General features: G+C 46.3%; 1 protein-coding gene across 1 annotated transcript; it reads left to right on the top strand.

Annotated features, from left to right (window-relative positions):
- Positions 1–7,606: 7,606 nt before the first annotated feature.
- Positions 7,607–8,785, top strand: LOC142581890 (uncharacterized). Its single transcript, XM_075691334.1, has one exon. It carries the CDS (start codon positions 7,650–7,652, stop codon positions 8,544–8,546), a length of 897 nt encoding a protein of 298 aa, XP_075547449.1. The 5' UTR covers positions 7,607–7,649; the 3' UTR covers positions 8,547–8,785.
- The last annotated feature ends 3,423 nt before the right edge of the window (positions 8,786–12,208 follow it).

Raw genomic sequence — 12,208 nt, 5'->3', positions numbered from 1 at the left:
CGCCTCTAAGGCGTGTTCAAGTAATGGAAAACACATGGATGTGAACGATTTGAGCAAAAGGAAATGCATACGGAAATCTCTTGTAAGTCTGCAGAGGGTACCGGTCGTGCGCGGGCCTCGTGTTGGTGCGCGATTAAAGTCGACGGAGAAGGTTAACATATACTATAAAAAAAAACATGCCGAGATCGCTTACTTCAAGAACCTTGGCCAACTATGCACGATCAACGAACAACAGTATAAGGGTAGGCATTATTCTGGGTATTACGCTAATATGACATAATTCTGGCTTTAGACAAATTTTAGAGTGAGCTCGTTCAATTGGCACCATTCAGATAATAAAGACACGTCGGACCGCAAACCACGGCTGTCCTCAATATTGTGTTTCTCCTGGATTATTTTGATGTCGTCAGCGCTAAAAAGGAATGAAGAGTTCTGATTTGCTCAAGAAGCGTCACTGATGAAAATGAAATGGGAAGCGAACCAACACAGAACCTTGGAGCACACCACTAGACACCGTATAGACAAAAGATTGATCACTGACGCTCACGAAACCGGACCTATCGAGAAATAGCTGCGTAGGAAAGCCGTAAAGCTGCAATAGCAGCTTCGACACTGGAGTGCGCAAGCTTCACGAGCTGTAAGCGATGACTCACTAGGTCGAAGGCTTTCCTGAGGTCGCAGTGCGGAGATCAAGCAACAACACCGCGTGAAAGCTGACGCAGCTCTGCGGATGACTCCAACGGGACAACAGGCGGTGATCCTGCTTTCGGACCATGCGCACCACCGCGCAACGATAATTGTTGCTATTACCAGATGGACATTATCGTATCTAGGATCTTCAAAAGGCAGGTGTTGCTGGTACGTGGAACCGGCACAATTATGGCGATGCCATCCACGTTACTTCTACTGATTTTGCAGATTGGTAATGTTGAGTTTCGCTTTTCTTACACGCTTTATGTTTTGTTCGTTCCCCGCCTACGGTTGGTTGAGTGCAGTAGGTGCAAGTTTCACTTATTGCGTCGCCTGTACTTGTTTTTACTTCTCCTGCGTTTATACGGCGATGTAGAACTGAATCCCCCACTCTCTACAATAGAAATCTTGCAGAAGCGTTAGATAGGCCAAGATGTTATAAGGGCGAAATTAATTGATATTCAATGTGCACAGGCAGAAAACAAGATAGGTATAGATGAACTTGATTACCTTGTCAAGTCAGTAGGACAGAAGCTAAATAACCTTGACGCAACGGATTCAGCAGTCACAAAACGTGTGAAGCATTGCTAAGATCAATATCGCGCATATTTGACTTCCGTCTTGGAAAAGAGCACTGGAGGCATTACTCTCGAAAGCTGACGACCTTGAGAATCGTAGATGAAGACGCAATTTCGTCTTTCCAAACGCAATTTCCAAGCTCGTGACACAAGCACCTATGTTTGAATTATGTGCCTCAAAATCAGGCATCCAGTCAGTTTCAATAGAGAGGCATCATGGGTTGATTCGATTGGAACAGGTAAAAAACGGCCCATACTTGCAAAGTTTGCATTGTTATAAAAAACAGCATGTTTTATATAGCGTAAGAAAGTTAAAAGACACAACTGGCATTTCCGAGGACTTGGTTCAAGCGGTATGGAGGAAAAGAAATATTTTTACAAGACATTGCAGTGTCACCGAAAAGGACGGTGGTAAAGCGACGCTTATAGTTATGATCATTCGATTAAATGCAACAAATTGTGTTTATGAATAAGGAAGAGAGAAAGCTGTACTGTGGAAGTGACCGCGTCAAACCAGCTCCGTTGGTCCTTCATGTCAGCTGTTAAATTACCGCAGTATCAAAAACAATATTGACGAGTTACCCTCGCTCATAAGTACAGTTAAGCCTTCTGTTGCCCTAGATATTGAATCTGGGCTGTGCCACGACATTTGCGATCATGAGGTTCGTCTAACTGGGTACATGCAACAGAAAAGATCAAAATGCACATGGTGGTGACGTATTTGTTCTTGTAGATAAGATTATTTCCCTATATCAAATGAGAATCAATGGAGGTGCGTCCAAGGCCATGTTTTGTATAAACAGGAACTTCCAAACAGCGTGGCGATTACAGTATGAAGCTTTTATCATCCCCGAAAACCTTCGCTCGAACACCATCGGCCAGTTTCAAAGCTTACCTGACGCAGTGCATAAGCAGGCCTTATGGTCATAGGCGAGGACATTAATTGACCTGATATTAAATAGGCCAGGTTGTCTAACAGCATTTTTTATGCCGGGAGCTTCCAACGTAGAAATCACGAATTTGTGGCGCCCGCCGACGCCGCTGCGCGCGGAAGCTAGAGGACGGCGCTCTCGGTCACCGCTGCGAAAGATGACGAAGATAAAGTTGGGCGGCGCGTGCTCGTGGCGCAAGCATGGCACGCGCTGTTCCATTCTAAGAAGCTGCTACGCTGGTCGCATGGTTATGCAGGCGATGTCTGACCCTGCTTCGCTCAACCTGCAGCAGCTTCTGCATCTTGCACAGGCCATCTGTCCCACAGCGGCCATCACCATCGAGCCCGCTGAAGCAGCAGCCAAGTTTTGCTACCAGGTTGATTTGGTTAGAGACAGTGTGTTCCTGGAGGGCCTGTTGAACAACTGCCGCGAGTTGTTCGAGAAGCGAGAGGAGCTGATGGGCCCGCTCGAGGCGACGAAAAGGACGCCCTACATCTCATCCTTGGCCGAGCTCCTGGCGGCATTCGAGTCATCGAACGGCGCTGGCGCCGATGCAGCCAGTGACACTGTCAAGGACGTCCATGTGCACTGGACGCCGTACGTCTCCTCCTTGGCCGAGCTTCTGGTGGCATTCGAGTCATCGAACGGCGCTGGCGCCGATGCAGCCCGTGACACTGTCGACGCCAGAGATGGCAAGAGGCCGAATGGCATCTGGAGGAGTACTGTCGTCTGGTTTTGTCGCCTGGTTATGCAGGCAATGTCTGACCCTGCTTCACTCAACCTGCAGCAGCTTCTGCATCTTGCACAGGCCATCTGTCACACAGCGGCCATCACCATCGAGCCCGCTGAAGCAGCAGCCAAGTTTTGCTACCAGGTTGCTTTGGTTAGAGACAGTGCGTTCCTGGAGGGCCTGTTGAACAACTGCCGCGAGTTGTTCCGGAAGCGAGAGGAGCTGATGGGCCCGCTTGAGGCGACGAAAAGGACGCCCTACATCTCATCCTTGGCCGAGCTCCTGGCGGCATTCGAGTCATCGAACGGCGCCGATGCAGTCTGGGACACTGTCGACGCCAGAGATGGCAAGAGGCCGAATGGCATCTGGAGGAGTACTGTGCAGTCCCTGGCCATTCAACTGAGTGGCTGATTCCACGTCGTTCTGCGCCTGTCATACCTGGTCAGCTTTGTCGAGATGGAGTGCCTCAAGTCAGCAGTGACGGCTGCCGGCAAGGCCATGGAGCGGGCTGAACCATACCTGATCCGTGCCGTCGACGATTGCATTGATGTATCTCTGTTTCTCGCGCATATCATGGTTTTTGAACTGGCACTTATATATACGTATCTGTATGTTGGACGTTTGTTCAATAAATTATCAGTTGAGAGTCAGCGCTGTGTTGTCGTTTTTACCTTCCTTTTTTCCGTGAGCTTGTGTTGCGCTGTTACGAACCTTATGATGAGTACATTTCGCCGCTCCGTCTGAGTGGGGACCTCTGTTTTTGCCAAAGAGCGTCAACTGAAAACACCGTAAAGCTAAAATAAGTAGGCACGAAAGGAAGGAAGCGACGCGATTTGCGAAAGACAGTTATCCAAATCTATCTAGATGCGGCTAAAAGAGAAAGCCAAGGAATTCTGGAAGCACGGTAAATGGTGAAGAAATGTCAAAGTAGAAAAATAAGAACGTTGTTAGCTTTCCTGACTTTAGTGTCTTGAGATGGATGCCTTGCCGCACGAGAAAAAGAATGTTGATATTCTGACATGACGGCACGAATGAACCGCCACAACGCTTCGCCTCATCGGACCTCGCTGCGGGTTTCGTCAAGTTGTCTGGTAGTGTGTTGATTTGGCTTGTCTCGTTGTATGGTTCGATGTACTATTTTAGAAAAGTCAAAGCATCTCTGGCGTGAAATCTTTATAGGAACATCAAACCCACAAGGTTCCGGAATTGAACATCTAAAGTACGACTTTGGAAATGTCAGTGCAGCTTTCGCAACAAAAGTTGGAGACCTTTCTACCCATAAACTTTCGGAATTGAAATACATGCGCTCGGTAGATTCCGCGGCCTCCGCGAGATGCCGCGACGTGCCCGCTCGCCATCACAACGCCCTTCAAACTTTATGCTCGGAAGGGCTCCTTGCTTTATGTGACTCCAGGTGCATGGGTGCTGCCGCGAAATCAAGCCCGAGTTGACAATCTTCGCGCCGAAATGTCTTTTCGAGCTTGGAAAAGGCATTCCAGACAAAATTCAGAATGATTTCCGGATCCAGGGGTTGTTTCAGTCTGTGACGCATGATACATACATACATACATACATACATACATACATACATACATACATACATACATACATACATACATACATACATACATACATACATACATACATACATACATACATACATACATACATACATACATACATACATACATACATACATACATACATACATACATACATACATACATAGGTGTGGCCAACCTATTTCTGGGTGGGCCAAGCATACATTTGGACATGGGCCGAATATAAATTTTTGGGTAGGCCAACTTGAAACTTGAGGGTGGCGCAACTTAAATTTGGCCGTGGGCCAAAGTGAAATTTGATCGTGGGCCAATCGAAAGTGCCTCGAGCGGCCATTCACACAGTAATAATGCGTGTACTTGCGGGCTTCTTTCACGCTCAGAAAACCACTTTTATAGCACGTATTCAGAAACAAAAAGCTCTTTCAGGAGTTTTTCATATTGCTTTACAATTTTCTCACTGATACTTTTCACCTAAATATAATATTTGAGAAGTTGATTGATTAATTAAGATTAGTTATGGAATTAAGCGGAGGGCAAAAATAGTATGAGTATCGCCAAGCGAAGGTAAACAACGTTACCTTGGTTCTACCCAGCTACATGGTATTTGGATATCTTTAGTTCTTGGTGCATCATAGTTGGGCACCATGTATACTCACGAACTTATTCTGCGCATCTTCCATTAATGTGCTGTTTAAATTGCGTGTTTCATTCCACGCCTCTAAGGCGTGTTCAAGTAATGGAAAACACATGGATGTGAACGATTTGAGCAAAAGGAAATGCATACGGAAATCTCTTGTAAGTCTGCAGAGGGTACCGGTCGTGCGCGGGCCTCGTGTTGGTGCGCGATTAAAGTCGACGGAGAAGGTTAACATATACTATTAAAAAAAACATGCCGAGATCGCTTACTTCAAGAACCTTGGCCAACAATGCACGATCAACGAACAACAGTATAAGGGTAGGCATTATTCTGGGTATTACGCTAATATGACATAATTCTGGCTTTAGACAAATTTTAGAGTGAGCTCGTTCAATTGGCACCATTCAGATAATAAAGACACGTCGGACCGCAAACCACGGCTGTCCTCAATATTGTGTTTCTCCTGGATTATTTTGATGTCGTCAGCGCTAAAAAGGAATGAAGAGTTCTGATTTGCTCAAGAAGCGTCACTGATGAAAATGAAATGGGAAGCGAACCAACACAGAACCTTGGAGCACACCACTAGACACCGTATAGACAAAAGATTGATCACTGACGCTCACGAAACCGGACCTATCGAGAAATAGCTGCGTAGGAAAGCCGTAAAGCTGCAATAGCAGCTTCGACACTGGAGTGCGCAAGCTTCACGAGCTGTAAGCGATGACTCACTAGGTCGAAGGCTTTCCTGAGGTCGCAGTGCGGAGATCAAGCAACAACACCGCGTGAAAGCTGACGCAGCTCTGCGGATGACTCCAACGGGACAACAGGCGGTGATCCTGCTTTCGGACCATGCGCACCACCGCGCAACGATAATTGTTGCTATTACCAGATGGACATTATCGTATCTAGGATCTTCAAAAGGCAGGTGTTGCTGGTACGTGGAACCGGCACAATTATGGCGATGCCATCCACGTTACTTCTACTGATTTTGCAGATTGGTAATGTTGAGTTTCGCTTTTCTTACACGCTTTATGTTTTGTTCGTTCCCCGCCTACGGTTGGTTGAGTGCAGTAGGTGCAAGTTTCACTTATTGCGTCGCCTGTACTTGTTTTTACTTCTCCTGCGTTTATACGGCGATGTAGAACTGAATCCCCCACTCTCTACAATAGAAATCTTGCAGAAGCGTTAGATAGGCCAAGATATTATAAGGGCGAAATTAATTGATATTGAATGTGCACAGGCAGAAAACAAGATAGGTATAGATGAACTTGATTACCTTGTCAAGTCAGTAGGACAGAAGCTAAATAACCTTGACGCAACGGATTCAGCAGTCACAAAACGTGTGAAGCAATGCTAAGATCAATATCGCGCATATTTGACTTCCGTCTTGGAAAAGAGCACTGGAGGCATTACTCTCGAAAGCTGACGACCTTGAGAATCGTAGATGAAGACGCAATTTCGTCTTTCCAAACGCAATTTCCAAGCTCGTGACACAAGCACCTATGTTTGAATTATGTGCCTCACAATCAGGCATCCAGTCAGTTTCAATAGAGAGGCATCATGGGTTGATTCGATTGGAACAGGTAAAAAACGGCCCATACTTGCAAAGTTTGCATTGTTATAAAAAACAGCATGTTTTATATAGCGTAAGAAAGTTAAAAGACACAACTGGCATTTCCGAGGACTTGGTTGAAGCGGTATGGAGGAAAAGAAATATTTTTACAAGACATTGCAGTGTCACCGAAAAGGACGGTGGTAAAGCGACGCTTATAGTTATGATCATTCGATTAAATGCAACAAATTGTGTTTATGAATAAGGAAGAGAGAAAGCTGTACTGTGGAAGTGACCGCGTCAAACCAGCTCCGTTGGTCCTTCATGTCAGCTGTTAAATTACCGCAGTACCAAAAACAATATTGACGAGTTACCCTCGCTCATAAGTACAGTTAAGCCTTCTGTTGCCCTAGATATTGAATCTGGGCTGTGCCAGGACATTTGCGATCATGAGGTTCGTCTAACTGGGTACATGCAACAGAAAAGATCAAAATGCACATGGTGGTGACGTAGTTGTTCTTGTAGATAAGATTATTTCCCTATATCAAATCAGAATCAATGGAGGTGCGTCCAAGGCCATGTTTTGTATAAACAGGAACTTCCAAACAGCGTGGCGATTACAGTATGAAGCTTTTATCATCCCCGAAAACCTTCGCTCGAACACCATCGGCCAGTTTCAAAGCTTACCTGACGCAGTGCATAAGCAGGCCTTATGGTCATAGGCGAGGACATTAATTGACCTGATATTAAATAGGCCAGGTTGTCTAACAGCATTTTTTATGCGGGGAGCTTCCAACGTAGAAATCACGAATTTGTGGCGCCCGCCGACGCCGCTGCGCGCGGAAGCTAGAGGACGGCGCTCTCGGTCACCGCTGCGAAAGATGACGAAGATAAAGTTGGGCGGCGCGTGCTCGTGGCGCAAGCATGGCACGCGCTGTTCCATTCTAAGAAGCTGCTACGCTGGTCGCATGGTTATGCAGGCGATGTCTGACCCTGCTTCGCTCAACCTGCAGCAGCTTCTGCATCTTGCACAGGCCATCTGTCCCACAGCGGCCATCACCATCGAGCCCGCTGAAGCAGCAGCCAAGTTTTGCTACCAGGTTGATTTGGTTAGAGACAGTGTGTTCCTGGAGGGCCTGTTGAACAACTGCCGCGAGTTGTTCGAGAAGCGAGAGGAGCTGATGGGCCCGCTCGAGGCGACGAAAAGGACGCCCTACATCTCATCCTTGGCCGAGCTCCTGGCGGCATTCGAGTCATCGAACGGCGCTGGCGCCGATGCAGCCAGTGACACTGTCAAGGACGTCCATGTGCACTGGACGCCGTACGTCTCCTCCTTGGCCGAGCTTCTGGTGGCATTCGAGTCATCGAACGGCGCTGGCGCCGATGCAGCCAGTGACACTGTCGACGCCAGAGATGGCAAGAGGCCGAATGGCATCTGGAGGAGTACTGTCGTCTGGTTATGTCGCCTGGTTATGCAGGCAATGTCTGACCCTGCTTCACTCAACCTGCAGCAGCTTCTGCATCTTGCACAGGCCATCTGTCACACAGCGGCCATCACCATCGAGCCCGCTGAAGCAGCAGCCAAGTTTTGCTACCAGGTTGCTTTGGTTAGAGACTGTGCGTTCCTGGAGGGCCTGTTGAACAACTGCCGCGAGTTGTTCCGGAAGCGAGAGGAGCTGATGGGCCCGCTTGAGGCGACGAAAAGGACGCCCTACATCTCATCCTTGGCCGAGCTCCTGGCGGCATTCGAGTCATCGAACGGCGCCGATGCAGTCTGGGACACTGTCGACGCCAGAGATGGCAAGAGGCCGAATGGCATCTGGAGGAGTACTGTGCAGTCCCTGGCCATTCAACTGAGTGGCTGATTCCACGTCGCTCTGCGCCTGTCATACCTGGTCAGCTTTGTCGAGATGGAGTGCCTCAAGTCAGCAGTGACGGCTGCCGGCAAGGCCATGGAGCGGGCTGAACCATACCTGATCCGTGCCGTCGACGATTGCATTGATGTATCTCTGTTTCTCGCGCATATCATGGTTTTTGAACTGGCACTTATATATACGTATCTGTATGTTGGACGTTTGTTCAATAAATTATCAGTTGAGAGTCAGCGCTGTGTTGTCGTTTTTACCTTCCTTTTGTCCGTGAGCTTGTGTTGCGCTGTTACGAACCTTATGATGAGTACATTTCGCCGCTCCGTCTGAGTGGGGACCTCTGTTTTTGCCAAAGAGCGTCAACTGAAAACCCCGTAAAGTTAAAATAAGTAGGCACGAAAGGAAGGAAGCGACGCGATTTGCGAAAGACAGTTATCCAAATCTATCTAGATGCGGCTAAAAGAGAAAGCCAAGGAATTCTGGAAGCACGGTAAATGGTGAAGAAATGTCAAAGTAGAAAAATAAGAACGTTGTTAGCTTTCCTGACTTTAGTGTCTTGAGATGGATGCCTTGCCGCACGAGAAAAAGAATGTTGATATTCTGACATGACGGCACGAATTAACCGCCACAACGCTTCGCCTCATCGGACCTCGCTGCGGGTTTCGTCAAGTTGTCCGGTAGTGTGTTGATTTGGCTTGTCTCGTTGTATGGTTCGATGTACTATTTTAGAAAAGTCAAAGCATCTCTGGCGTGAAATCTTTATAGGAACATCAAACCCACAAGGTTCCGGAATTGAACATCTAAAGTACGACTTTGGAAATGTCAGTGCAGCTTTCGCAACAAAAGTTGGAGACCTTTCTACCCATAAACTTTCGGAATTGAAATACATGCGCTCGGTAGATTCCGCGGCCTCCGCGAGATGCCGCGACGTGCCCGCTCGCCATCACAACGCCCTTCAAACTTTATGCTCGGAAGGGCTCCTTGCTTTATGTGACTCCAGGTGCATGGGTGCTGCCGCGAAATCAAGCCCGAGTTGACAATGTTCGCGCCGAAATGTCTTTTCGAGCTTGGAAAAGGCATTCCAGACAAAATTCAGAATGATTTCCTGATCCAGGGGTTGTTTCAGTCTGTGACGCATGATACATACATACATACATACATACATACATACATACATACATACATACATACATACATACATACATACATACATACATACATACATACATACATACATACATACATACATACATACATACATACATACATACATACATACATACATACATACATACATACATACATACATACACACACAGGTTTGGCCAACCTATTTCTGGGTGGGCCAAGCTGACATTTGGACATGGGCCGAATATAAATATCGGGGTAGGCCAACTTGAAATTTGAGGGTGGCGCAACTTAAATTTGGGCGTGGGCCAAAGTGAAATTTAATCGTGAGCCAATCGAAAGTGCCTCGAGCGGCCATTCACACAGTAATTTTGCGTGCACTTGCAGGCTTCTTTCACACTCAGAAAACAACTTTTCTAACAGGTATTCAGAAACAAAAAGCTCTTTCAGGAGTTTTTTATATTGCTCTACAATTTTCTCACTGATACTTTTCACCTAAATATAATATTTGAGAAGTTGATTGATTAATTTAGATTCGTTATGTAATTAAGCGGAGCGCTAAGATAGTATGAGTATCGCCAAGCGAAGGTAAACAACATTACCTTGGTTCTATCCAGCTACATGGTATTTGGATATCTTTAGTTCTTGGTGCATCATTGTTTGGCACCATGTATACTCACGAACTTTTTCTGCGCACGTTCCATTAATGTGCTGTTTAAATTGCATGTTTCATTCCACGCCCCTAAGGCGTGTTCTAGTAATGGAAAACACATGGATGTGAACTATTTGAGCAAAAGGAAATGCATACGGAAATCTCTTTTAAGTCTGCAGAGGGAACCGGTCGTGCGCGGGCCTCGTGTTGGTGCGCGATTAAAGTAGACGGAGAAGCTTAACATATAATATAAAAAAAAACATGCCGGGATCGCTTACTTCGAGAACCTTGGTCAACAATGCACGATCAACGAACAACAGTATAAGGGTAGGCAGTATTCTGGGTATCACGCTACTATGACATAATTCTGGGTTTAGACAAACTTTAGAGTGAGCTCGTTCAATTGGCACCATTCAGATAATAAAGACACGTCGAACCGCAAACCACAGCTGTCATCAATATTGTGTTTCTCCTGGATTACTTTGATGTCGTCAGCGCAGAAAAGGAATGAAGAGTTCCGATTTGCTCAAGAAGCGTCACTGATGAAAATGAAATGGGAAGCGAACCAACACGGAACCTTGGACCCCACCACTAGACACCGTATAGACAAAAGATTGATCACTGACGCTCACGAAACCGGACCTATCGAGAAATAGCTGCGTATGAAAGCCGTAAAGCTGCAATAGCAGCTTCGACACTGGAGTGCGCAAGCTTCACGAGATGTAAGGGATGACTGACTAGGTCGAAGGCTTTCCTGAGGACGCAGTGCGGAGATCAAGCAACAACACCGCGTGAAAGCTGACGCAGCACTGCGGATGACTCCAACGGGACAACAGGCGGTGATCCTGCTTTCGGACCATGCGCACCACCGGGCAATGATAATTGTTGCTATTACCAGATGGACATTATCGTATCTAGGATCTTCAAAAGGCAGGTGTCTGGGACGTGGAACCGGCACAATTATGGCGATGCCATCCACGTTACTTCTACTGATTTTGCAGATTGGCAATGTTGAGTTTCGCTTTTCTGACACGCTTTATGTTTTGTTCGTTCCCCGCCTACGGTTGGTTGAGTGCAGTAGGTGCAAGTTTCACTTATTGCGTCGCCTGTACTTGTTTTTACTTCTCCTGCGTTTATACGGCGATGTAGAACTAAATCCCCCACTCTCTACAATGGAAATCTTGCAGAAGCGTTAGATAGGCCAAAATAATATAAGGGCGAAATTAATTGATATTGAATGTGCACAGGCAGAAAACAAGATAGGTATAGATGAACTTGATTACCTTGTCAAGTCAGTAGGACAGAAGCTAAATAACCTTGACGCAACGGATTCAGCAGTCACAAAACGTGTGAAGCAATGCTCAGATCAATCTCGCGCATATTTCACTTCTGTCTTGAAAAAGAGCACTGGAGGCATTACTCTGGAAAGCTGACGACCTTGAGAATCGTAGATGAAGACGCAATTTCGTCTTTCCAAACGCAATTTCCAAGCTCGTGACACAAGCACCTATGTTTGAATTATGTGCCTCAAAATCAGGCATCCAGTCAGTTTCAATAGAGAGGGATCATGGGTTGATTCGATTGGAACAGGTAAAAAACGGCCCATACTAGCAAAGTTTGCATTGTTATAAAAAACAGCTTGTTTTATATAGCGTAAGAAAAATAAAAAACACAACTGGCGATTCCGAGGACTTCGTTGAAGCGGTATGGAGGAAAAGTAATATTTTTACAAGACATTGCAGTGTCACCGAAAAGGACGGTGATAAAGCGACGCTTATAGTTATGATCATTCGATTAAATGCAACAAATTGTGTTTAAGAATATGGAAGAGAGAAAGCTGTACTGTGGAAGTGACCGTGTCAAACCAGCTCCGTTGGTC

The sequence above is a fragment of the Dermacentor variabilis genome, chromosome 5 (assembly GCF_050947875.1).
Source record: "Dermacentor variabilis isolate Ectoservices chromosome 5, ASM5094787v1, whole genome shotgun sequence".
Classification (NCBI taxonomy): domain Eukaryota; kingdom Metazoa; phylum Arthropoda; class Arachnida; order Ixodida; family Ixodidae; genus Dermacentor; species Dermacentor variabilis.
This window is presented reverse-complemented; position numbering and strand designations above follow the sequence as displayed.